The sequence below is a fragment of the Coloeus monedula genome (assembly GCF_965178545.1).
Source record: "Coloeus monedula genome assembly, chromosome: 11".
Taxonomy (NCBI): domain Eukaryota; kingdom Metazoa; phylum Chordata; class Aves; order Passeriformes; family Corvidae; genus Coloeus; species Coloeus monedula.
This window is the reverse complement of record NC_138791.1, coordinates 3,368,707-3,395,365: the sequence shown is the minus strand read 5'-3', so window position 1 is coordinate 3,395,365 and position 26,659 is coordinate 3,368,707. Positions and strand designations below refer to the sequence as shown.

Here is a 26,659-nt window from a genome sequence, read left to right as displayed (position 1 = left end):
TGGCATAGACTCTTTTTCTTCCTTAAGAAAGTAACAGTAGACAAAATAACTATTATGCAACTTGTACAAGCATTTTGCAAACAGCACATTACATGGATAATAAAAAAATCCCAAGTAAAATTTCCAGGCTTTTTTTCCAAAGCAGGACCAGACTTTTAACATAGAAAGGAGCTAATTAAAAAAACAGATGAAGTCAGATGTGCACAGAGCTGGAAATAATGTATTGTAAATTTAAAGACACAAAGTGCTTCCCTGACTATGAAACTTGCTTTAGGTAAACTCCATTAATTAAACATTTTTGAAGTTTACATAAACTGAGGCCTGCGAAAGGTAAACAAAGAATAACCCAGTTTCTAAATATTGTGATGTGCTCATCAGTACAAACTTTGTAACGGGGCACATTCTCAAAGACTTGGTTTTAAACTCACAATTTCAATCACAGAACACTGCAAATATTGTCTCTGTCTTCATGAATAGGCATGCTTTATTTCCCATACACAACAGACAGAAATTAGCTATATTGATTAAAAATCTGATCAACAGTTTACATTCTTGAACCATCGTCCCCAGCCAGATTGCTGCCTCCTGAAAGCAGAGCTAAAATTTATACACAGCCACACAATAAAGTCCTAATTTTCTAACTTCAGAAAGGTTTGGCAGCAGGCAGGTCACTGCAGGCTACTGGTTTACTCTGCCACTGGCTGAAGTTTTATAGTTTTATTCAAGTCACACTTTTAAAAGAATAATGGCTAGTGAAATCATAAATAAGTGGGATTCCACAGCAGGAATGACCTGAAATGGACCTCACTGTACTTCCAATGGCCTGATGTCAACTATTATTAAACTACAGGTTTTATAAAGTCTTCCACTAGACGTCTAGAGTTAAGCCAGAAGTTTTGGCTCTCATACAGGCAGTGATGAAAAACATATGAGTGGTAACAAGTCGCCTTAATATCATTCTTCAGTACTAAGATGGGCTAATCTGAAGCAGCACTTTACTCTGGTATCACCCACGGTGCCAGAAGGATCAAGAAGCTTGGAAGAGGACTTTTTCTCTAGATATACTTTTCATTTCACAGAACTCAGTCTAACTTCCTTTTTCCCTATTTTTTTTTTTTTTTGGTAATATGAAATAACTGGACATAAGGACCTTAGGTGGATTATCCCAGTGCTTCTGGAAGAGCTTCCAAACCTGCAAGGTATGTCCAGTTTGAATAACTATTCTATGTCAATAGCAGCAAAGAGTTAAGGATGTCAGGCACTATGGGCAGATTAATAATATCAGATAATTTAGAATCAGAAATGCCACTTTTAAAAATGGAACATTTGAAAATTTACTTGCAGCTGAAATACCTGTGTTTACTACATGTGAGCTGAAAAACAAATAGAAGTATAGTGAATTATTTAACTATCAAAGACTTGTCAGAAAGATGTTACAACTGACCACAACACTTTTTCTCAGTTATAACCATCTATGAAAATCTATTCTACAGTAACAGCAGTTCTTACAGTAACAACTCAGTGTTAGCTTTCTGTAATTTGGTATTCAAGTTGGTGGGGTTTAAGTACATATCAGCAAACTAATTAAAAACAACCCACAAAAGAATGAGCTGTAGATGAACTACAACCTAAAAATGCTCATAGATTCAGTAACAAGAGTCAAGCAGCTCTCCATAAAAAGTAAATACTCTGTAAACACAATTTATTTTGTAAACATCCTTTTAATTATTACTGCTCAACTTCAATATTGCACTGTATCTGACAACAGACATTTCTACAGTAACATTATTAACAAAAACCTTCCTCCTGTTTTTCTTCAGCAATTTAAATAAATCAATGGAGTTGATAAAGAGTTAAACAAACTCCTTTTATTTCTGGAATGGGACAATGACTAATAGAACCAGAACTATTTTTAAATATAGATTTCAAAACAGTTATGGTCTTGCCTTTCTTTGGACAAAATCTGTGCACAGAGCAATGATTTGTGTTATTAATGAACACAGGGATGTTTCTTTGCCTCTGCAAAAACCACCACCGGGTCATTTAAACATTTCCTTTTCAGAAACAATGTCATGGGAAATTTGTCTCTGTACACCGGTAACACAAGTGATTTCTAAATATAATTTAGAGTCTTTTTAAGTCTTAAAACTTCATGTATTAACTCCACTCCTTCAGTATCATAACTGATAAGACAACAAAAACAATGTTGCTGCAGGACTAGTGTGCAACTGCCAAGCAATTCAGAGTTATTTGTTGTTGGGTCTCCGTATGCACGCATCCCACGCTAACAACACAACTTCTGTCCTCACTGAAAGGATTTTTCTTCCCATAACTCATGTTTAGAATTTTCACATCACAGAAATATGGGAGTTTTCCATATAACATCTAAAGGGTTTTAATAATATTAAATCATACTGTGACATCACCTGTATTTATTTATAAATTATAATTAATAGCATAAAAAGTGTCTGTGTTCCATGTGTTGTTTGGCAATATGAGTCTGGGTGTAGATGACCACATGAGTGAAGATAAGTGTGTCCCAAACATGCAGTGCAGTGATTTTAGGACAGTTACACACCTCAGGAAAGCATCTTAGAGCATCTCTCCATGCGAAGTGCACTCTCCACATTCAGTCCCCTCACCTTGGGGTGGCTCATGTTCCAGGGAGAAGGTGCTACTCAAAAGCTTTTTGTGCTGAAGGATAAGAAGCATTGATATAAAGAAAGTACAATGGAGCTTGAATTCACCACGCTCTCTGTCAAACTCATTTTCAATGTTCTGGTCTGTTAAAAGAAGAATGGACAAAGCCAGGCTTTGTCCAAGTGATAACCAGCTGCTCAGGGATTATTTAACAGAGCACTTGAGCCTGCCTAACAGCTTGAATATGTCAGGAATGGCTCTCCCACCACTCTTCCTTCCTTCTTTTTCTATTTAATGTTCCAGCACTGTCAACCAGGCTGTTCCACCCATTCTTTTGTGCTGGTTCTGGTACTCCAAACTGACTCAGTTTCTTCACTTGAAAAGAATATGATGGGGCTTTTTGTTGCTCACATTGCAGTTTTGTGCTGGTCTAGTGAATTCAGCCAGCTCAGTGAACAGGCTGAGAGGAAGAGCTCGTACCAGAGAGCTGGCAGGGAGTACTGGGGAGCACAGTCAAGCTCAAATGGCAGCAGGGGACCATTAGCACAGCTGTACCTACACCTTTTGAAACACTATCTCATAAAATTCTCATGACGGTATTTTCAGAAAGATCACCGGGATCTTGGATTTTAGGCTTTATTTTAATTCTCTATTTCTTGAAGTTTAAGCATGCAGAAGGTTTGTTTAAGTTCTTTGAGAAGAGCTGCAGAGTCAGAGCATTTCTATAGAGTCATATCACCATCTATTTACAGGGAAACTCAGAACCTCAGGCAGGAAAAAAACACACTCCCCCCCCCTTCATAAAACTCAGTTCTTTAGGATCCATTCTTTGGCATTTCTTTGGCCAATGCAAACCTGGAGTCAAGCTTGATGATCATTCCTAACTACAAAGCCAATAAGGATTTCCTAATGGCAAAATGGGAAGATGAAGCAAGGACTTTAAAATTAAAAAGTCACAACTCAGGTTTCCTTACATAAAGGGACTTGTTTTCAAGAGATTTAACTCACAGAACCAATAAATATCATCAGTGACATATTTCAACACTACTTTTCTAGAACTTTGTGAGCAACACATGTTTTTCCAGAGTTCAAATTGGCCACTACTTCAATCACAGCCTCAATCTTTTAATAGTTGGAAATCCTAATTTTTGGCTATGTGAAAAGAAATATGCAATCCATTTGCTACAGATGCAAGTGTGGGAACAGATTTTCAAGTTGTTTCATAGGAGAACTTCCAAGCACCAGATCCAAAAGAACATTTCAGGAACATACATGCAAGTTCATCTTTTAGATCTAGTAAAACTATACAGCCAGTGCCTCTCACAAATTGAAGCCAGCTGGGACTTGGAACATCCACGTCCCACAACATCATCACACTTGATATCCTACATATGGAAATGGTGTCTCATCACTGGATAAAGCACAGGGCATTTTGTCACTTAGTACCTAAACTGCCAGGGAAGAACAGAGAGCCTGAGAGCCCAAATGTGAGAGCCCAGCCATTAAACCACTTGTCCTAGAACAAGGAGAACTTAGAAGTCTGAAAGGCTTCCATCTCCTCATCTCCTAATTAATGGTATGACCAAAGTAGTGAAGATTTTGACCTTTTTCTGAAGCTAAAATAGAAGACTGAAACAGCAAAATATTCCAAAGGTGCACAGCCAGAGATGACAATAACTCCCTCCAAAGAAAAAAGCAGAGGTTCTACACCTTCTTCCCAGCACTGTTTATATTCAAAGAGTCTTTCAGGGACAGACATTGTATGGGATTGCAAGAACAACCCCAAAATTCTTTCTAGGAGCATTGCAAGAGAACATTATTTTGAACACAAAGGAAAATCTATGGGAAAAACACATGTGAAGATTCTTTCAAGAGATTGTTACATCAGTAAAAGTACATGCCCTACCCGAACGGGCATGCAACTGGAATATTATGGGAAATATTAAATGCAGCTACATGTATGTACCTTGTGATTCTGATTTCAGGCATATATTTGGGGGAAAGAAGTCACTGCATTCTTTTTTTTGTAAACTGAACACTGTTGGCCTTCTTCTTTTTAAACTCCCTGAAACAGACAGCTACAGGAGCAGCAATGTAAGCAGGATATTGCATTTAATGCTGTTATGAGCCCCCTCCAATAAGCATCAAAATGACTGCACAGAAAAAAGTGGTACAAACAAAACCTCAATTTTGAATAAGCCAAGTCAACACCCTGTACAAACCAGTGCACTCTTCTTCCTGCAGTGGAGGACCAATGAGAAAATGCCTACATAAAGACATTTTTCATCTCCAAACAGGTCAGCAAGCTTTTAATTAGGTGATCAAACAAGAACTAACACCCATTTAATATTTCCCTTAAGAGGCTGATGATAGTCTAAATAGAAACATTTTTATAAACAAGACATGAACACTAAAATTTCCTGCAGCCCCTCTTGGATTGTGGAGCACATTTTTAGTTCCAAATGACTTTCAGAACTGAGCTTTCAAGGGAAACAATGTCGAGCTGAGGGCTGAATCTACAGCATTTTCTCAGAGCTTGCCACATTCTGTGGCAATTCTTACTATCTCCATTCTCCTCTGCACATAGTTTTATAGGAGCAAGAAAAAAAACCCCACCAAACAAAAAAGCCCCAACCTATGTTTATTGAAAAAATCACACACAAAACTAGCAGATTTCAGCTTTTCTTCTGGATGTAACTTAAGTTACTGATTTCCATTGATGTGGATTCCTAACATGCAACTCAGAGAAAAAAGCCCTCCTCAAACAGAAGTCAAGAGAGAATTGGGTTTGTTCAGCCTGGAAGAGGGAAGCTTTGGGGTGACCGAAGTGGGGCCTTCCAGTACCTGAAGGGAGCTGACAAGGCAGAGTGACTTTTACAAGAGCCTGGAGACCCAGGACAAGGGGGAATGGCTTCACACTGACAGAGAGCAGGTTTAGATGGGATATTGAGAAGAAATTCTTCCCTGTGAGGGTGGTGAGGCCCTGGCACAGGGTGCCCAGAGAAGCTGTGGCTGCCCCTGGATCCCTGGCAGTGTCCAAGGCAAGGCTGGACAGGGCTTGGAGCAGCCTGGGACAGTGGAAGGTGTCCCTGCCCATGACAGGGCATGAAATAAGATCATCTTTAAGGTCCCTTCCAACCCAAAGTGTTCTGGGATTCTGCAATTCTGTGAAATGTGTTTGCATGCAGAGGTGAACCTCTATCAATGGCAACAATAAACAAATGACTGGGACATGGGAAAAGCTGTTGTCAGGACTGAAAACTTCAGATTAGACTAGGAAGAGTTTAATTAAAGTTTTTAGGGCATGGAATACTGAGTGTTTAGGAAGTATCCTGCTGAGTGCATTTTATGCACTGCTAATCAAATACTTCCCAATTTTATAAGCAATGCATGCATGCCAATGTACCCCACTAAAAATATTTTTTCATTGAGAATGAATAAAATAAATCATATTCCAAGTTCTGGTGAAGTTTACTCCAAAATTGCACTTCAAAGCTTGAAGCAAATGATGGTATTATTTGTAAAACTTGATTGAAATACTTTGATATAACATTAATGCCTAATGAATTTAAGTTAATATTAAGTGTAATTTTACAGTATTTATATTTAAAAGAATATTTTTATATTCTTCATCCTTCATATACTAGTTAAACCTCAATATTCACAACAGACTGTTTTTCAGGACCAGAGAGTGTAGCAGTGACTGAAGCAAACAGTTCAACAGCTTCATTTGCTATTCCCTAGTCACTAATTCTGGTGTTTGTTTTTTTGTTCATTTGTTCACTTTCCAAGATTGGTTATCCTGATTAAGAAGACATGAAAGAATACACACTCCTCCTCTTCTTGGCTTTGTGCTCTGCCAAATCTCTCACTGGTCCTTCATATTTTACACTAAAGAATATGATGCTCCAAGATATGGAGGATGACGATGATGACGACGATGACGACAATTCTCTATTTCCAACGGCTGAACCAATTCTACCACTAATTCCTTTTGATCTGTTCCCAACATGCCCCTTTGGATGCCAGTGCTATGTGAGAGTTGTCCACTGCTCTGACCTAGGTAAGAATGAATTTGTGTGTCTGTTCTCCATTGGATTCTCCTTTGGAGGATTTGTTTTTTAAAGGATGAATTATTATGCAAGCACATAAATGGGATGCAAAGTATTCCCTCAGCTTAACTTCCACCAAAGTGAGCATCCCTGTTAACAGTTTAGCCAAAGGCAAAAGTGCTCCTGTCAGTTCTGCAGGTACATCCCAGTCCCTTAAAATGAATTGGTTTTTAATTGTGCCAATTTGAATTAGCGCTCACTGAAGTCTTCCTATGATTCAAGGCAATCAAAGGACTGTGCTCCCACCACTAGCACGGTGACAATGACATTTGTTCTCATCACAGCCCTGCCACCTTCCTAAGCTTCATCCTGGACTCCTTGTGTCTTAGAAACATTGTCTGTACATAAACTGCTGGTTTTTTTTAAAGGTGTCATTATCAAGGAATCAAACTGTGGTTAATGTATCTGGTCTACAGATTGCAAACTGCTTTACGTGAGTTCACACATAGAAAAACCCCACATTAATAGACTTCATCTTTAGACAACTACAATATATTAATTACAGAATAACTGTTAATAAATTGGGCAGCATCTAGCATTTCATGCATCAGCATTTCCACTCAAAAGAAAGTTACTGTCCCTGTTGAGTCTTTTCTGCTGATTCGGGATCTCAGATGGCCTGAACTGCAGTGGGTTTGTAAGTGATCAGCAAACTGGGTTGGGGGATTTATGCTACTGGTACTGATTTATGTTAATGATTTCTGGTACTGGTAATGAGTTATGTTAATGATTTATGGTACTGGTACTGAAGTGCTGGCAGCGGGAAACCCTCCTTTGCCCACATTCACCAAAAAACAGGTTTCTCAGCCCCACCATGAACTGAATGGCTCCCTCAGCAGCTCTCCCAGTGCCATGGACAGGGCAGGGCAGAGCAGAGATACAAAGGACCACTGAGCAGAGACCCCTTAAACCACAGCTTCTCAACAGGGAACCACTGCCCCAGATTCCATGAGGGATTCTTTCTTCAGGGACCGAACTGTTGCCCTGTAGGACAACCCATGCTCTGAGGTTTATTTCACAGATGCAGAGAGCTCACAAAGAGCAGCCCCCATTCTGCTTTCATGGTCAGGGCAGAAGCAATTCCTCCCCAAACTATCCACACATTGGGGGTACATTCTTACATCATTAGTTTCTCCCACTATCAAAAATTCCCTTCTACCCTTTGCTTCATGGCTGTTCATATTTTCTTTCCCACCATACTCATCAACAATCTCAATGTGTTTTGATGTTTGGCAGTTAATTTCTTTGGACTTATATACAGCCCATAATGTTTCTGTTTATGTCACATACTTCTGTAGGTTTGACATCAATTCCTCGCAACATCCCGCCAGATACTCGTATGATTGACCTTCAAAACAACAAAATCAAAGAGGTCAAGGAGAATGATCTCCAGGGACTCACATCACTTTATGTAAGCTTGCTATTTCCCCAGTTTGAAATCTTATTTAGTAATCTGAAATATTTAGATACTTAAAAAGTACAAATGGTATTTCCTTCTCCAAGAATATAGATAAAAATAGTCTAAAGCTGCATATTTGAGAACTCCCACATAGTAAGAAGCAAATACCTTTGAGTTGTAAGAGCTACTTTCTACAACATCCAGAAAATGTACCATATGCATCTAACCAAAAAGATTCTCAGGATTTTTCAGTTCTTAGCATGCATAGAAACATTCTCTACATCTTAAAGGCTGCAATGCAAGTGCTCCTTTTTTATCTGCTTAGCTGGAAAACAGCAGAAAGAACTTAATCTCACAGGAGAAGAATGGCATTTTCTGAGGGTATTTTCAAAAGAACAGAACATACAGCTAACAGATACACACTGAAACCAAGGCTACAAATTCAACTGACCCAAACAGAAAACAGAGGGACAGTGAATTACAGGAAAAGTCAGGGGCTTTACTCCTAATTTGTTACCATGGTCAATTATGCATGTAGAGACAGGCTTTGAAACAAATATCACTGGAAACTGATAAATCTAGATGTTTAGAGTAGACAATAATCCCTTTTTATAATGAAAGAAAATGAGAGTCTCAGAGGACTGGAAAATAGATTAAATCTGCTTTAGAATATTTATTTCTATTGGATGTCACCCTAGATCCAGTATCCAGATCTAGTTCCACTAACAAATACTGACTGTTTTTAAATTTTCACTGTAAAAAACCAAATCTGTTCCATAACTTATAGAAACTAATTATATTCTATTCTCCATTAGAAAGACACGAGACAAACTAACATAAACAACATTCCTAACACATTTGGAAGAAATTCTTCCCTGTGAGATGGGGAGGCCCTGGCACAGAGTGCCCAGAGGAGCTGTGGCTGCCCCATCCCTGCAAGTGTCCAAGGCCAGGTTGGATGGGGCTTGGAGCAACCTGGGATAGTGAAAGGTGTTCCTGCCCATGGCAGGGGGGTGGAACTGGATTTCTTTAAGGTCCCTCCCAACCCCAAATCATTCTGTGATTCTATAAAACAAATCCTTTCTGCCATTTTTGGCTTCTGAGCAAGATCTAAGTGTTTATGAATGATCTTGTTAATTACTACAGCTTAAGACAGGACAGAAAAACCAGGAACCATATAAATTCATAGCTGCCAACAAAGCATTTCCTATTCCCTTGTCTCGTGTCTGGCTGCAGAACAGTCTTCGCAGCAAACAAAGGGTAAATGCACAAACTGTGGTTTATAGTCTGTGTAAAAGATCTAAGAGACTTATCTCCAATGACTGAGAAAGTCACTGGAATCCATCAGCAATCACCACATTATAGACCAGTCACCACTTAATTATGTGATAGCAGAAGACGCTGAGCTGCTTTGCTTTTTCTCCTCAGGTCATTTGTGGCAAGGCTGAGCAACATTTTCACAGAGAGCGAAGTTTACTTTGTACAACTTGGCTCAGTCCTGGAGTCTGCTTAGCAAAGGCACAGATGGCAACTTGGATTAGGAAGGAGCATTTCCTGTTTATTTCCTTGAGCTAACCTCATTTTTTTCAGGGAAAAGTAACTCTCATTTGCTCTAATTCACCCCGCCACCCCCCCCCCCCCCAATTCCTGAGAGGAGATGACTCAAGAAATAAAAAAGGAACAAAAATGAATAGCTTAAGTATGGAAATGCAGAGATGTGATTTGACATGCAAAATCACTTCAGATAACGTGTATTTTATTGTCTGTAGTAACTCATTACAAGTTCTCTGATGACACACAGAAGTGAGGAACAAAAAGCTGCCCCAAAGAAGACTCTCATACTGTACAGAAGAGAGAGATAAAATTCACAAGAGCTGGAAAATTATGGCAAATAAACAAATCCATGTGTCATACACAGACACTAACATCTAAGAAACTCAGATTAAAAACTTCACTTCTATTTTGCAGCATTATATTGAAATAAAAGATGAGATTCTGAGTTTTGAGAATTTGTCTGCATTAAGGAACAATAACAACCAAGTATATAACCCCCATACAATCCCACAAAATATCTGAATACAAATATATTGTTTTGGCAATTCTCATGATCCACTGGCACCTTGTCAGCTCTACCTTCTGGTTAATGCTCCAGCTTTCATGTTCATGTTTTTCACAATCAACTGAAATGCCCAAAGCATATACAAAGGGCTGAAGTTTGGTAGGGTGGAAAAATAAAATATTTTAAATACTTAATTGCTGAATTATATATCAAATCCATGACTTCAAATTCATAAAGAAAGCTTTCTATTGCTCTATCTCTCATAGGCACTGGCTTTGAACAACAATAAAATATACAAGATCCATCCCAAAGCCTTTCAACCAACAAAGAGGCTACGACGACTGTATCTGTCCCACAACCAACTGACAGAGATTCCCACAAACCTGCCCAGAACTCTGGCAGAGCTCAGAATTCATGCTAATAAGGTTAAGAAAATCCCCAAGGATGTATTTAAAGGAATGAAGTCTCTACATGTTTTAGGTAAGTCCAATTAAGTAGAACAGAAAATATCTTTACCAAAAATGGAACATATTCTACATCATTTCCATTCAAACATTTCCCCAAGGTGCAGTTTCCTCTGAAAGAGATATCCATGCTGTGGGAATACCCTCCACAATTTAGTTTCTATGTGAAGTTGCTACAAAGGTCAAGTTTTGGGTTATCCTGCAAGCCAAGAAACACAGCCTTTTAATTCACTGAGAGCTGTGACCCCCTCAGAATGGATAATCAAAGCTAAACATTCATGAGTGCTTAGAATATCAGAAGTAATAAATAAAATTAAATCAGTTCTTTAGAACTTAGCCTATCCTACACAAAATTCCTATGCCATAAATGCTTTTCTTTTTCCCCCCTCGGGCAGAAATGAGTGCAAATCCTCTTAACAATGATGGCATAGAGCCAGGGGCTTTTGAAGGAGTAAATATCTACCACATAAGAATTGCAGAGGCGAAATTAACATCAATTCCTAAAGGTAGGTAAGATTTCCCTTTTCTAGTTCACTTCTACCAGGATAGTCCTTAATAAAATCCTTTAACATCTGAATGATTATTAAATTCAGAAATTGTTTTGTATTTTCATTACTACCAAACCACCTCCTACCTTATTTTTCTTTTTGAACTTAGTATCCAATTGCCCATCCAGGAAGAGTTCATGCACAAACAGCACAACCACAGTGCACACAGGCTCCCTCTCCCACCTTCTCCCTGTCAGCACATCCACTTCTCTCACAGAAGCATCCAGAGACTTGTCTCAGGAAGAACAATACAAAGAAATTTATAATATGATGTCACTTCACATCTTTCACACATCAGCCTCTCAAAAATCCTCACAGAGAAAGGATAAACTCCCCAATATTTGATCAGGGTCATAAGGGATGCAGAATTCCCACTTCCTTTATGGATTTCAAAACATAACTCCAAGATTTCTAACTTTAATTTTTAATATTTTAAGTCACACTGTACTTCAGATATGATGTTCCATGTAGTTTTGCTAAGTAAAACTTAATTTTAACATTCAATTAAATTTACCATAATGTACTACAAAATCAAATCACTCATATTAAAAAACCCAACCTTGTACTTTGGAAGTAGGAATGAATTAAAATGCTAATTTGACAAATCACTGACCTCCACACACAAAAATGTATCATAAAGGAGTTCAGCACAACACTCCACCTGCATTTTCTGCAGGTCAGTGCGGTATTTAACCAAATTCTCATGATTTTCAACTGCTCAAAACTACCAGCTAAGAGAAGGGAGGAAATAAAGCAAAACACTATGTTCTATGCTTTAATTCACAGGGAAACCGAATGTTGGCCCCTGTACTTATTTCTGATAATTCAGATAAAGAACTTGTTTCTTATTAAACTCTTCCTGTATGCATGTGTATATATATATAAAATGTATATGTATATACACACACACAGAAGGATCCCTGTAGAAGACAACACTTAAAAACCCCCCAACAGTAATCAAAACCAACTCACCTCAACAGTTAACTTTGAGATCAGAAAACCTCTGTTTGTCTACAGCAACGCTCCCTAACAAAAACCTACCAAAACATTCTAATATCAGCATAATAACTCCTCCTGTCACTCAGCACAGAAAAACCCAACGCAAAATGATCCTAATTTTGTCTTTGTTATAGAGAAATCTCCTATAAAGACACAGCATGAGGTCCAATATGTGGTGTCAGACACACAAACAAGGCAAACCCAAACCCGATTTCCTGGTGAACTCATTCACCACAAATGCAAACTGAGTTTGTAGATGCTTCTCTCTGCAAATGTTATAATGGCACAAAGGTTTCAGAAAACATAGCTTATCAAAGGTATTAAAAACGTGCAATGGACAGGTGGGTGGCCTTCCCTCTGGATATTGTCACTCAGGCACCCGGAACTGTGAGCTGGAACACAACCTGGAACAAAGCCCGAACAAAAACACAGTCCAGCCATCCCAAGTGGAATGAAGGCAGGCTGGGAAGCAGCCACATCCCTTCAGGTCCAAAGGCAGTGGGAGCAGTGCTCTCCCCAGCCCCAGAGAGCAGCAGGAACTGCTGGTAAAACTGAGCCCAACATCAGCAAACTAATTCAGGCTGGGATGATCTTTGCTTGCCCTTACTAAAAGGATATTGTGGAAAGATTCGCCACCTCCTGATCTGTGCACTGGATGTGTGGATTTGCAATTTTTGGAAACAAAAGAGAAAACATTCTGGAATGGGAAAGAGCGATCAAATACCATAATTTTGCTTAGAGTAGTCCAAAAGCTTTCTTCCCAATCACATCCTAGCAGCTGTGACAGCACAACTGCTACATCATGTAGAAAAAAAATTACAGATCTTCAAAAAACTCTCCCTGGTTCCACAGGCTTTGACTACAGACTGAGATAATTGCACAGAACACAGGATATATTATGTAAATAACATTTACATCTTGGACAAAGTAACTGTGAGAGTTGTTTAAGGGAAGCCAGAAAAATTACCGACTTTTGGAACTCATATCTCATAATTAGCATATATCCTTCCCCATCTTTTTTTCCTCTTTTAAAGTTACTATTTTAAACCAAATTATGTTGGTGATTTTCTTCATTAACATACTTACATGTAATACCCATTTCTTTGATGCAGACAACCTCCCCAAGATTCTTCACCCAATTCTAAACACGAAGGAAAGAAGCTGTTTGGAACATAATTAAAGTTCCAACAAAAAATAAACTGGCTTGTTTTTCCTCACACTGAGCATTTTTTTTTTTTCTTTAGATTTGCCCTCCAGTCTTCTGGAGCTTCACTTAGATGACAATAAGATCACAGGAATTGAACTTGAGGATTTTAACCGTTACAAAGACCTTCAAAGGTAAAACTCCCAGGGAGAATCCTTTTATTTGTTAAAATGTCATGCTCAACAAGATCTCTTATTTGATACTTCTCTTGTTAATGGGATAAGAGAGAATTAAAAATTACAGGTGTTTTAGTAAGAATTGCTAAAATAACACCAAACTTTAAACCCCAAACCCCCACAGTGGTCTTGTGTTTTGCCAACAGTCTGCAATAGAAAAGTAGGACAAGAACAAAATATACCCTTCTTAAGCTCTTCTAATTCTCCTAAATTTATTCTCATAAATACAGCAGCTGGTAAAGGAAACCACTTGGTAAGGGCTTTCAAATGCTATGGGGTTTAAAGAAAAATGTGTGTTTCTGAGGAGTGTATCACTGAGGTAGGACAGAAGGAAGTTCTCTCTGTAGAGCTCAGTTAAGAACTCTGAAAATATGGCTGAGCAGCACTGAATTTGGGATTTGGTAACAGAAACTACTGAACTGTCTTCAGATTCCAACTTCCATTTCTGAAGAAATCAGGGAAGAATGGAGAAAAAGGGGATGACAGGATGGGCACAAAGAGCAATTCCAAATGACCCGTGTCTCCAGCCTCTGAATCACCTGAGGAAAGCAGGCTGAAGCCTTATAGCCAAAAATATAAGAAAAATCTGGAAATAGGAAAGAAGGTAGTTCTGCTTAGTAAAAAAACTTTATATTTTAAAAATAAGCCATACATTAAAACCACCTTTCTATACAAGAATTGCTATTTGGCTGTTTATTAGAACAGCACTTTTTGTTCCTGTGACTATACTTTGCAGCTGTACTACTTGATAAAAGGATATGATTTATTTCACAAGCAGCTTGATGTTTGTAATTTAAATACTTGCCACTATAGTTATAAAAACTGCAAGCAAAACTGAACAATTGCTTATATCAGATAACTGATAACAGCTGTGAGCCAATCTTCTTTAAGTGGAGATTAAATTAAAGTAAAAAATAAGTTAGGTCAATGGTGACTTTTTCCTATCAAAGGTAAGATTTCATCATCTTCCCCCAGTTCTTTTCTCTCCCTGTGTTTACTCCTGTGTATTTCAATCTTAAAAAAAAAAAAAAAAAAAAAAAAGCTCTTCAATGCTGTTGTGAATCTCAATTAGTCTTTAATTAAGTGTTCCTTGTACTATTTCTAGGCTAGGCCTTGGCAATAATAAAATCAAAGAAGTGGAAAATGGAAGTTTCGCCAACATCCCAAGTATACGTGAAATCCACCTGGAGAAAAATAAGCTGAAGAAGGTTCCTCCTGGATTACCTGAACTGAAATATCTGCAGGTCATACACTGAACTTTATAGACAGCTCTGGGAGTTCTGAGTTGTTTGACTTTCCCACTGTCACACTGATTAGGTCACAGCCAAAAGGTGTAATTAACTGACACATACATTTTCCCAAGACTCTCCTACTAGGAGCCCAAAATCATAAAAGCTTATTAAAGAAATAAAGAAACTCAAACTGCAGCAACACCTCCTGGGGGGGGGAAGACAACAAAATGCTAAACTCAAAAAATGTTTCATGAAAATGAGAATATAATACCGCATCATTATAATTTTTACTACAAGAGAATATAAAATTGCATTTTAGGACGAAGTTCCCTAAGAATAGAACCCAATTATTCTGAAAACAATGATAAAATGCCATATGACTTTTCCTTGTGGGAGAGACTGGGGCAGGAGGAAGACTTTTTTTAAAGATTTAACACAAATTTTAAACTCTTGTTACTCTCAAGGTCTGCATGGAACTGACCATGTAGCAAACCTCAGTCACCTACATGCCAAGGAATATTTTTCCCATTTTCATTCTAACTCCTGTATTTTTCTGTTCCTATTGCTGCAGGTTGTCTTCCTTCATTCCAACCACATTGCCAAACTGGGAGTGAACGATTTCTGTCCAACAGGACGAAGGAAGAAGAAAGCCCTGTACAGTGGCATCAGCCTCTTCAACAACCCTGTCAAGTACTGGGAGGTTCAGCCTTCAACTTTCCGGTGCATTTTAGCCAGGAACAGTGTTCAACTTGGGAATTTCCTCAAGTGAGACCCAAGTTGGTTGTTTCTAAAAGCAACTTGTCCAAATCAGTTTTACAATACTTGAAATTTGCAGAAAAATGCCGATTTTATGCTATTTAACCGTTTACAAAGTATTTGCTATTTCAGAGGTAATTAATTAGAAACAGTATGTTAAGTAGGATCCATTTTATTATTTGACAATGTTCAACCTATATTTGAATAATTTAAACAAAAGTCTTTATATCTTACAGAAGGACTCTTAAAAGTGGAACTGGAAACTGTATTTGATGTTTCCTATTATAGCTGTTAAATCTCTTCCTTAAATCACATAATTTGGATATATTCTTTCAAATAAATTCTAAAAATCACGTGGAAGTGACTTTTTCCACAGTAAGGACATTTTTCTCTCCCAGAAAGCGTTGTAAGAAAAGTTACAAAACCAAAAATTATCAGACTTGAAAGGCAACTTCTTGTGCCATTTTTGATAATGAGCAAAGATGCAATAAAAAGCTACAATACTGTCAAGGCCATTGTCTCTAAGCTACAATATATTCTTACAATCTCTTGAGTGAGATAAAGGCAAGTTTGATATCAAGAACAGAAAAAAGCCTTTAAAAGTTGCTGGTAATTTTTCCTTGCAACTTTAAGAGGAAAATATCCTTCAATGTTTTGCTATTGATAGAATTGGATGCAGTCTGAACATTAAAAGTAGGATTCAAGATTTATCATATGCTTCAAGCTTAATAGGAATGACTATTAAACTCCCTTTAGGTCAGCACAAACATTTTCCTTTATCCTGTAATCGTGTTTTTCACTTTATTCTTTTCCTCTTTTATATGTTGACATCACACGGGTTAAGGATCCCTCTTTAATGGAAGTACCTTACAATTGCCAAAAACAAGCAGCTGGAACTGCCCTGCCCTTCCTATGCAGGGCAGCACACACAATTCTCAATACTGACAGTACTGTATAAAATGGATATTTTAGATATCTATTTAGTGTATATTTGCTATTGGGATTCAAAATAAATTAAATAAACATACAGAATACCTGCATGTGTATACTTTATTACATGGTAGCTTACGTCAAAACGTTCTGAGATTATAACCAAGCATCTTTGTGACTCTTCTCTAGACACCTCCTCTCATGCTCCTTTTTCCAGATCTACAGAGCTTACAGGTCACTTAACATTGCTGGTTTGCACAAAATTAAAAATCCAAGCCTTTGGAAAATTGCACAGACTCACAGAAGAAAATACTACAAAGAAATAATTCAATTCCCAATCTCTCAGCCTTCCTAAGTACACTATGCAATAAGCATCAAGTCTAATATCTCAGTTCTTCTCATCTGCTTGGTCTCCTGGTAGTTAATATTTTGTTAGCACCACTCTGCTGCTGAGACACAAAACTATATGAAGAGAGGAGGCAGAGCAGACCAGGGGAGGCTTTTACTGAAGAACAGTATTTGCAAATAGAAATTCTGTAACACACTTCAAAGCAGAATAAAACCAGAAGACTAAACAGAACACCAGACCTGAAATCTGTTGATGACCAAGCATCTTTCTATTCCTGGCTCCTGAAGATGCTTCTAAGGAGTACATTTCCTAGCAAATACCAACATGCCCTTAAGGACAGACCCCCCTCTCACAGTCCCATAATAACTCATAACCCCATGTGGTGTTCGCAAATACAGTAGATAACAGAAAAATGATTACATTTCTATGACTCACTGATTTATATGCATTCATGAACACTCATGCTAAACCAGTTACATCATTTCAGCAACACCAAGACCAACAGAGAAGCTGATTCCAGTTCTGTAGCTTAACTGAAAGAATAAACTCAGTGTTGTGCAGTACATTATTCTACACTAATTCACTGGCAAGGTTTAAAAGGAAACACAACAGGGAATGCAAACAATTCCTTATCTAACTGGGGTTAACAATGGACAACAGGAATGCTTGTACTCTCTAAACCTATGAATTCCTTACAGGTGTTTGTGTAAGAGTTTGGCCAAATTTTGGGCCTGCTGTTGAAGTCCCATGATATTGGGAAAGCTTTGTAAAAATGTAGTAAAGTCCTAAGTGGCAGAAGACCATATAGTCTTGATCTTATCCTTCCACAGCCTTAAAAACCCTCTTGCTTTCTCACTCTTTCCTCTTGGCCATGCACCCAGACTGAGAAACTTCCTACAGTCAGCACCCACGGGTACATAGAACATTCATAGAAGAAACTGCAGCACTGCTTTTGAAGAACCTACCTCTACCCTCACTCTTAATAAATAATCTCCAAAAGATTTTATCAACTGCTTAGGTTTGCACCATCCTCAGGGCAAACTCAGCCAGCTTGGAAGTTTAAAAAAACTTCATCTGTGATTTAAACTACAGTGACAATTTTGCATCACAGCAGGGAAGCATCATATGGTTCATTTTAACCATTTCCTATAGGAGTTATTATTAGAGAAAAAACAGTAATTTCCTAGATCACATCATAAACTGATAGGATGACACGAGAAAAAAAAATATGCTCAATGCTCCTCCACTATTTTCAGATATTTTTCTTCAGCTGGCAATTGTGATAATAATAATTAATAATTTTCACACCTTGCATCTTTGGCATACTGTAACATAGACCCAGGTGGATGTGTCAGTGACACAAACATTATGATATAAAATGCACCTTTTGCAGTTTCAGCAATGATTTCTGAACATGGACAGCAATGCAATTAACAGAATATTAATTAACTGATGATAACACACTGGTGTTCAGTGATCTTCCCACAGAACAAGGCAGTTCTTGGCAGATGGGAAGAAAATCTGTCAAGAAATCAACTCCACCTTTACAGTCTCCACAAATGTTACAGGAAAAGGAAAGAGGCAGAAAGAGAGACTTGATATCAATCCTTCAAAGAGCCTTCTCTTATTGCTTTACCTTGTACAACTACATTTGTCTAACAAAAAAAAAATAGTATTTATTCCAGCTAAGATTTTCAAACTTTAAACAGCTTCTCTTTTTGGAAAATCTGCCAGGTCCCTACATGACAGTTAACCAGTTTCACCAGAGGATGGCAGCCTGTTGCTACAAATAGGAAGAAAAGTCATTCTAAAGAATAAATAACAAAAGACTGTTAGAGCACAGGAAGAGCCAGTAAACGTCACAAACACTCATTAAGCAGAGGGGCCTGTTTGAGTACTAAAGTACTGTTTGAGAGCTGCTAAACCCTGCTATATGTCTATGTCCTGCTCTACACCATTAAATTACCAAGGGATGAAATATTTTCATTTTTCCAAGTCTTCTCCCCACCTCTTTCCCTGATATCTACCTATTTAATGCAGTACTTCAAACACAGCAATACAACAATATTGCAGCATTAGTAGACAGAGCAGCAAACTTAATAAGATACAAAAAGTTTAAAGAATATAAGATACTACTAAATCATTATTTTAGATTCCACCATCAGCTGTGGCAAATATACACAATGTAAATCAAAATGTACCTTCAATAAAACACATTTTCTTTCATATCATCTAGGTGCTTTCTTCTGCTGGTAGACTAAGTTAAAGAAGGTGAAGAAGTGTTTATTTTGTTTTTTTCAGTATTAATAGTGCCTTCCTGCTCTGCCCAGGATGAAACCTGCAGGAATTCAGCATATCAGACAAACTGGCTAGAAGTGTCAGGAAGGAGAAGAGGACAAATGGACAGAGAAAGAGCACAGCTATTTGGACATCACTCACTGCATGATCTTATGAACAACGAGTTGCAAAATCCTAGAAGCACAATGAAGTTTGGGCTGGATGAGCAGACAGTGAGGTGGACTGAAAACTGGCTGGAAGGCAGTGAGAGGAAAGAGGCCACATAGTGGATTCTAGCTGGAGGTCAGGAACTGCCAGTGTAGCCCAGGGGTCAGTGCTGGCTCCAGCTCTGTTCCCCATCTTCATTAGTGATCAGGATGACAGGATACATCACCCTCAGCCAGCTCACTGGGGACTGATAAATGACTCTCTAGGGTTATGCTGCTGGAGAAAGGGCCAAAGGGAGCTCATGCAGTTCAGCCAAAGGGAAGCCCAAAATCTTGTACCTAGTGAGGAATAACCCCATGCACTGGTGAGTGATGGCTGCCCTGGAAAGCAGCTTTGCAGGAAAGGATCTGGGGATCCTGGTGGACAAGTTGAACGTGAGCCAGCAATGTGTCCTTGTGGAAGGATGGCTCAGAGTGTCCTGGGCTGCCTTAGAGGGATAAGGACAACCTCTTCGTTCCCAGTGTTGCTGTCACTGAGTTATTCCATGAGCAAAGAAGCTACAGAAGCCTGGATTCCTACGGATTTGAGTTGTACAAGCCTCAGGTCCTTTCAGCTGCTCTCTAGCTCACACCACAGCACCTCTGTGCTGCCAAGGGCCAGAGCCAGCCGTGTGCCAAGGGGTTACTCACAGCTCTGTCCCCTCCTGCCTTCCAGCTGCTCCTAAGCAGGAGGTTTGGAACTGTCCCTTCCCCAGCTGAAGGACCTCTCTAGAGCACTTTCCTCTGCCCAGCTGCTATTTTTCACAAGTTGATAACAAGTACAATATTTCCCTCTATCTTGTGTCAAATTTGGTTATAATTGGTAATAAGGATTAAAAAAGTGAAATAAGTGACAAAGATAAAAGGTTCTTTTCTTAAAAAAAAAAAAAAAATCAAGAAGGGAAAGTTTGGCTATTTTTAAACATAGTAGAAATTTCCAAAATGTTAATGAGTATCCCATTAGGAATTCCTGCACCTGCATTTCCCGAAAGTGAGTGAAATGACTGAGACCAGAGCAGTTCAAAAATATAAACTACGTTGTGCAAATTTTTAACCCTTCCTGTTTGCTAAAAGCAGCAAAATATTTCAGCTATCTAAACCAGGCTGTGCATAGAAAATCTGATATGAGTTCACTGTTAAGCAATTTTAGAATAATTTAATGTCATTTCAAAAAGCATTTACCCATGTCCTAAAAAGCAACTGCCATTCCCTCTTGAAGATACTCATTCCATATTCATTCAATTGCCAGTTAAAATATTGCACTATTTATCTAGAAAAACTATTGTACCCCACAACAGGCAAAATCAACATTAATATTTTCATTTCATTTTGACCAGAATTTAACAGCAGCATGACAATAAAGTCAGTAAACTAAAAATAATGAAATTGTGTTCTGAAGGCTATTTTTTTTTCCTCCTTCTCTATGTTTAGAATTAAACATTGCTTCTTGGGCTTGTGTTGGGACTTTTCCCCTCCTTTCTGGGGAGACTAGAGATTTGAGAACAAAGCTGCTAATAGGAAACATATGGAAAAGTTCTGGAGTAAATGAAAATCTGACTCTAATTCCAAACGCCACGTATCACATACCACGGTCTAAATTATCTGCTAAGATAAATGCAAGATTTACTCTCCATACTCAATGAATCACGTGAGATGGAAGACAAGGTTATGTATGAAATAAACAAAAAAGCCTTTCACAATGTTTAAAAGACTTCCAAAACTAATCAATATTTTGAAGCAAGTTGGGATGTTTCTCAAAGCCCATGTGAGCCAGTAAAAAACTGGCTCAATTGAACATGCTGCCAACAGACAGCCTCGCTGCAGTTTTTCATATAAAATATGAACATTCCTACCCAAGTGAACAGTGAGGCTCTGGATTTAACCACTGTGCTGCTGTGGTTGCAGTGGGAACAGCACACAGCCAGGGCTCCTATGCACAAACACTTTCCTGTCTCAAATCTTTGTCCAGGGGATATGTGACGACGATGAGATTTCTGGCACAGCAGCACTATGGACTCAGTTTTGATGAGAATCTCACACATTTCCACAGGCAGCCAAGCCTTGCCCCAAACTCCCTGTGCAGCAGCAGGTAATTTAACAAGCCTGGATGCACCAGAGTAACCACACGTACAGAGAGCCCCTCGAGAAGTGATTCACACACCACGTTCATTTACTCATGTGCTGCCCATCACCTGCACAAAGGTTTCTATCAGAATCAGGCAGCAACACTGAAATGAAAAGTTTCTCTTCACAATTACATTTGCAGCAACTATTACGGAGTTACAGTCTCTGCTAAGAACGGAAAAAATCTTGAGCTGACAGGTTTGCCAGAGGATGGAAAATTTCCAGAGGGACAGAGAGGGAGCAAGTCATGGACACAAGCATGGACTTGCCTCTTAATTCTTCAGCCAGTGTTATTTCCAAAAGCTGTTTGGACATAAAGACCTATGAAAATAATTTTCTTCCAGAAACACTCTTCCCAGAATACCTTAACTCGTTTGTGGAAAACTGGCTTGCCATTCTAAAAGACACTATTTTTCCAAAATTTATATCCTATTTAGGCCACCAAGAACATCCAGTCACCATATTATTCTTCTGCCAGCTCTATCTTCCTTTATCTTCTTTCTGTTCTCCAGGGTGAAACAAGGAGCAGACTGCACCAGGCACTCACAAGTCAGTAAAAAGGGCCCAATTTTTTAGCATGTAGAAACCACTTTTGTATTAACATCATGAGAAGATGCCCAGATTCAGGAAGTGACAGAATAATCTAGTATTCTGCAAAAATAATAAAAGCAACTGTCTATACTCATTTCTCCAGCAGCAATACTGTGGTGCAGCATAATTATTACTTGCTTAAGAAAAAATTAGTGATTAATAACTAGAAATTAGTAACTTCATTAAAGCTTACTTGGCTTTTCAGAATCCACATTTTTCATTCATATTTTAGGCTAATACATACAATTTCTGTTTAGATGTTACCCTCCTGTAAATTAATATTCCTGGTCTTATATTTCCTCAAATACTAGATTTTGCAAGGAAAAGGATTTTTGATTTAAGTCCATTTAAAAAATGACTAACACAGAAAAAGAAAGCCAAATAACCTTCAGAAATACAGCAAAAGTAAATGTCAGTACAACACTAAACTACTTTACCCCCATATTCCCTGACTACATAATGCTGTCCTTTAATACAAACCAGCAGAACCATCATGTAATAGGATGAATTTTGAGATGAAAGAATCAGAGTACTTTTAGAAGCTAGTTTCCATGTAAACACCTACCTAACCTGGGCAGTTAAGGTTATGATCTCTCTGACAAACTGTGCTCCTGTATAGTGGCCTGTAAATTTGAGAGATCTGCTATGACGATAGAATCTGTTGTGATGCCATACGGAAGAAAACACTTCAAACCTCACACCACCATTATCACACCCAGACCCCAAAAGCACTTTCTTAACCAACATGCCAAGAGATCCCTTGTTTTTCATGTCAGGACCACAGTTAACAATTAGCATTTACAAACCCACGATCTTTTATTTCAGAAAAGTAGAAACTGATCTAAACCCCATCTTCAACATCCTTCTTAATGCTTCCATCTAACAGATGGAAGAAAAAAAGCAGTTACCCTTTATAAAAGCCTTGTATCATTATTTATGATAAAGCCACAAGCAAAGTGAGTATTTTAAAAATATAAAATGTTCCTTACCATAAACTAACTACAACTCTTGGTGCTGTTTTCCTCAAGCGCGTTCCATTGGAGCACACACGTGTAAGGCAGTATTTCATTACTCCTGTTTCAGGAATGCTTTGCCTTAGCAACACTGTGTTTTATGGATTCATACTGCTTCTAGTGGCTTGTGCTTAGGACAGAAAGGGTAATGTATGCTTCCCACTTGAACAGTTCCCTCCCAAAATCAGAATGCACAGGAACCTGAGAAGAGGAGAAAATGTGAGTATGGAAAACACATCTGTCAGATGTGCAACTGCTGTGCAAAGTCACTGTTCTGTTTTTCTAAAAAGCACCTTTCCACTCAAACATTTCACTGTGGCTAAACCCAGTATTGAGTTCAGTCATTACCAGTTCTAAGCAAGTGCCCCAGTCCCCATTCTGGGGCTGCTTTTACAATACACAGACTTATTTAGAAGTTTCAGCATTAAGCCAAGTGCTTGGCAAAGATGTGAAGGGAGATCTGGACAGCTGTCTCATTAAAACTGACATTTTTAAAGGGAGCTACTTCTATCAGCTCAGTTCTATTAAAGTTTAATCACTCAAAGCACTGATTTCATGCCATCCCCTCATTATTATCCAGTTTAATAATTGATTTTTTTAGAACAAAAATGTTATGGGTGTTTACATTTTGTCTACAAACAGCATTAGGCATTTACTCCACTCTTCAAAAAGTGATAGGACAAGGCAAGAGAAGGTGTCAGAAGCAAGACAGAACAAGGACACACGTGGCCAGATTACCATGGAAGGTCTGTAATGCCCAGATCAACTTTCCCTCCTTAATGAAATGGAAAGAGAGGCTGTGGCTGCCCCATGCCTGGAAGTGTTCCAGACCAGGCTGGAGAAGGCTTGAAGCAACCTGGGATAGTGGATGGTGCCCCTGTCCATGGCACAGGGTAGAACTGGATGAGCTTTTCACCATTCTGTGATTCTCTGAATGCTGGTTTAAGTGTGAGCCTTACTAAAGTCTTCACAGTAAGGCCTTTTAAGGATCCCAGAACAGGTAATAGAAGAAACAACTTCCAGCCAGAGTGATTGGATCAAAATAAGACTCCCACCCCGAGCTCTGCCAAGGGGCAGCTGTGCCTCACAAATTATTCAAACCATAGAGAAACCCTTTTGATTAGATTAGCTGCCATAAATCAAAAGACACATTTATTTTATATGTCAGGCACAATACAGGTGCATGCACAAGCATCGCTTCCAAAAGAGCATTAATATTAAAGGAAGTCCAAACAAAATGGAGATAAAAATGGAGAGTAACTGAAGGAAATAAAGGGTAGAGAGATTATATCTTTCCTTATAAAACAGTATGCCAGGATACAGAATGTGCAATAACACCTGGTGTTTCTGCGAAAGCTTCCAAGTCACAGATTCTGGCTGCGTAAGAACTGCACTGCAGGCCATGAAGGCAATGTGGTGCCAGCATTACAAGGTCTTGTGCTAAAAGGAGAGGATTTATTCTCTTTAAGAAAGAAGGGATAATAAAAATTAAGAACCATTTTAAGGGTGATGTTCAGTTTCCAGACTACAGGAAAGAGCTGAGAGGCTGCCTGGCAAAATCCTCTGCACCACCAGGCTGGACAGCTGTAGTTGCTTGAACATTTCTAGAGCGATAGGTGTTTAAGAAAAGAAACACATTCTGTATTCATTGTAAAATCAAGGACCATCACTCTTAAACACACTCAAAAGCGTAAATAGGAAGCACTTTCCATCACGTACAAGGGGAAAATTTTTGCTAATGCAAAACATTTTCCTATTCATGATCATTCAGGAATGCTTTGGCAAATAGCTTAGACAACTACTCTTTATCCTTGCCTGAAAGTGCCTAAAAAAGCTTATAACACATGATTTTCAGATTGGATACAAACCTGGGAACAATTCGAAGTTGCAGGCACATTTTCTAAGTCTTTTAACAAAACTGCAGGAAGTCCTTAGCTATAAATGAATGGAACAAGTTAATGAATAAAGTATTAATATAAATTATTATGGTAGAATTCACAATCTCTTTGAGACATCTACCAATTTAAGGCACTGAAGTCAGCAGTTCTTCTCCAAATAAATGAGAAGTGCCTGCTTTGGAATAGACACTCAGCTCCATTACCTTCCTCGCTTTCCTCCATTCCAAAACACGATGTTCTTTTAGTTTATTTCCAATGTTTATTAATGATTGCAAGATCCCTGTCATATACTGTGATCATTTATATAATTTTATATAAGACACAAATCAGGCAAACTAAAGACTCTGTTAAAGTTTGAGATCCAACTGCTAATGCTGCCTCAGGAAAACGAATATACCTGCACCAGTAAACAGTGGTTGCAAAACCAGACAACTATTCCCAGAACTCCACATGGGAGGAAAACACAGCCCAAAGTCATCTATCTTGGAACAACCCAAGCAGGCTGTATAAAAATACAGAGGATAAAGCAAAGCATATTTATTAAACAAGCTATTAAACTACTAAAAACACTAAGTGTCAGCTGACAACAGTGACTCTCCTCAGCAGAGATTCATAATTCCATACAGTAGTTCAAGGGTATTTTAGAGTAACCAGACACTATTTGCTGCAGATAATATTGCTTACATCAATTTTCAACTTGTTCTATTCCAGTGTAAATTGTTTATGACTACTTGTTGCTGTGTTAGTAGAAACACTACATGATGAGGACTATTTAGATGCCTCTACTGTAGAAAGTAAAATCCATTAAAAAAAAAAACCCCAACCCTCCCAATAAAAACTTTCTAAGGTTTGTAATGAAGCAATATACTCAGAAAACTGTTACATCCCTCCTCTTCTGTCAGTCTTTCAATTATCCACTACCATAAATTGATATTGTCATACAAAAACCTCACCTATTAAAACTTTGAACATGCCAGGAAACTCAATACTCTGCTTTTGCAATACCAATTGTTCCTTGCACATGTTCATGCACTCGTGTAACCAATCACCTAATGAGATCAGGCATTCCTAATGTATTGCTTCTAGATGCATAGATTCTTGTAGTGAATTTAGCCCTAAAAAATCAGTGTATTACTGTTCATTAGTAGACGTTACTCAGTAATTTCCTATGAGGTTATATTAATTCCCATGCTACAAGGTCAATAAACTCAACTGTTTTCAGCTGCTCAACATGTTCTTCCCAGGAGCTCTTAGCAAAACATTTAAAACAGGCTGCACAAGATGCGGATTTCCAGAGTTTTGATCTCATAATACCACCTACTGAATGGGAAATAAATAAGGACCACACAACAAGGTTCAGGTCAGAGGCAACAGAAAGCCCCACACAGGGCACAGCTCCGTCCTCCTTTGCTTTTTTAAACAGATTAGGCCTTGTCTCAGCTTGCAGGACTGTTGATATGATTTGATGGCCCCTTTTCCATAACCTTTAAAAACACACATTCCCACAGGGACTGCTCCTGGAATGACTTTCCATTCCATGAAGAGCAGAACACCACCAAGTCTGTGAGGGCTTGGGCTGGGCTGCAGCTCTGCAAGAACAAGACCTTCAGCATCTCGGTTGGCTGAGCTCTACACTGCAGTCGCTGAATTTTCAGATGAGTTCTGGCACAGGATAAATAAAT

The 26,659-nt window shown here is 38.5% G+C and overlaps 2 protein-coding genes across 2 annotated transcripts in view; one reads left to right on the top strand and one right to left on the bottom strand.

Moving 5' to 3' along the window:
• Nucleotides 1-26,659, bottom strand: part of CENPP (centromere protein P) — a gene marked incomplete at both ends in the record, with an annotated part of 109,897 nt that overhangs the window by 44,553 nt on the left and 38,685 nt on the right. The gene's annotated exons all lie outside the window — the stretch shown is intronic.
• ASPN (asporin) lies at nt 1,046-16,412 on the top strand. Its single transcript, XM_082288650.1, has 8 exons — nt 1,046-1,199; nt 6,433-6,703; nt 8,051-8,163; nt 10,477-10,690; nt 11,070-11,180; nt 13,466-13,559; nt 14,707-14,845; nt 15,405-16,412. Exons 2-8 carry the CDS (start codon nt 6,457-6,459, stop codon nt 15,600-15,602), a joined length of 1,116 nt encoding a protein of 371 aa, XP_082144776.1. The 5' UTR covers nt 1,046-1,199; nt 6,433-6,456; the 3' UTR covers nt 15,603-16,412.

Bases quoted from the DNA above. Each gene is read 5' to 3' on its own strand.
- ASPN (XM_082288650.1), top strand. From the start codon at position 6,457: ATGAAAGAATACACACTCCTCCTCTTCTTGGCTTTGTGCTCTGCCAAA. The intron at 10,691-11,069 runs GTAAGTCCAATT...CCCCTCGGGCAG, and splicing joins GAAGTCTCTACATGTTTTAG to AAATGAGTGCAAATCCTCTT. The intron at 11,181-13,465 runs GTAGGTAAGATT...TTTTTTCTTTAG, and splicing joins ATTAACATCAATTCCTAAAG to ATTTGCCCTCCAGTCTTCTG.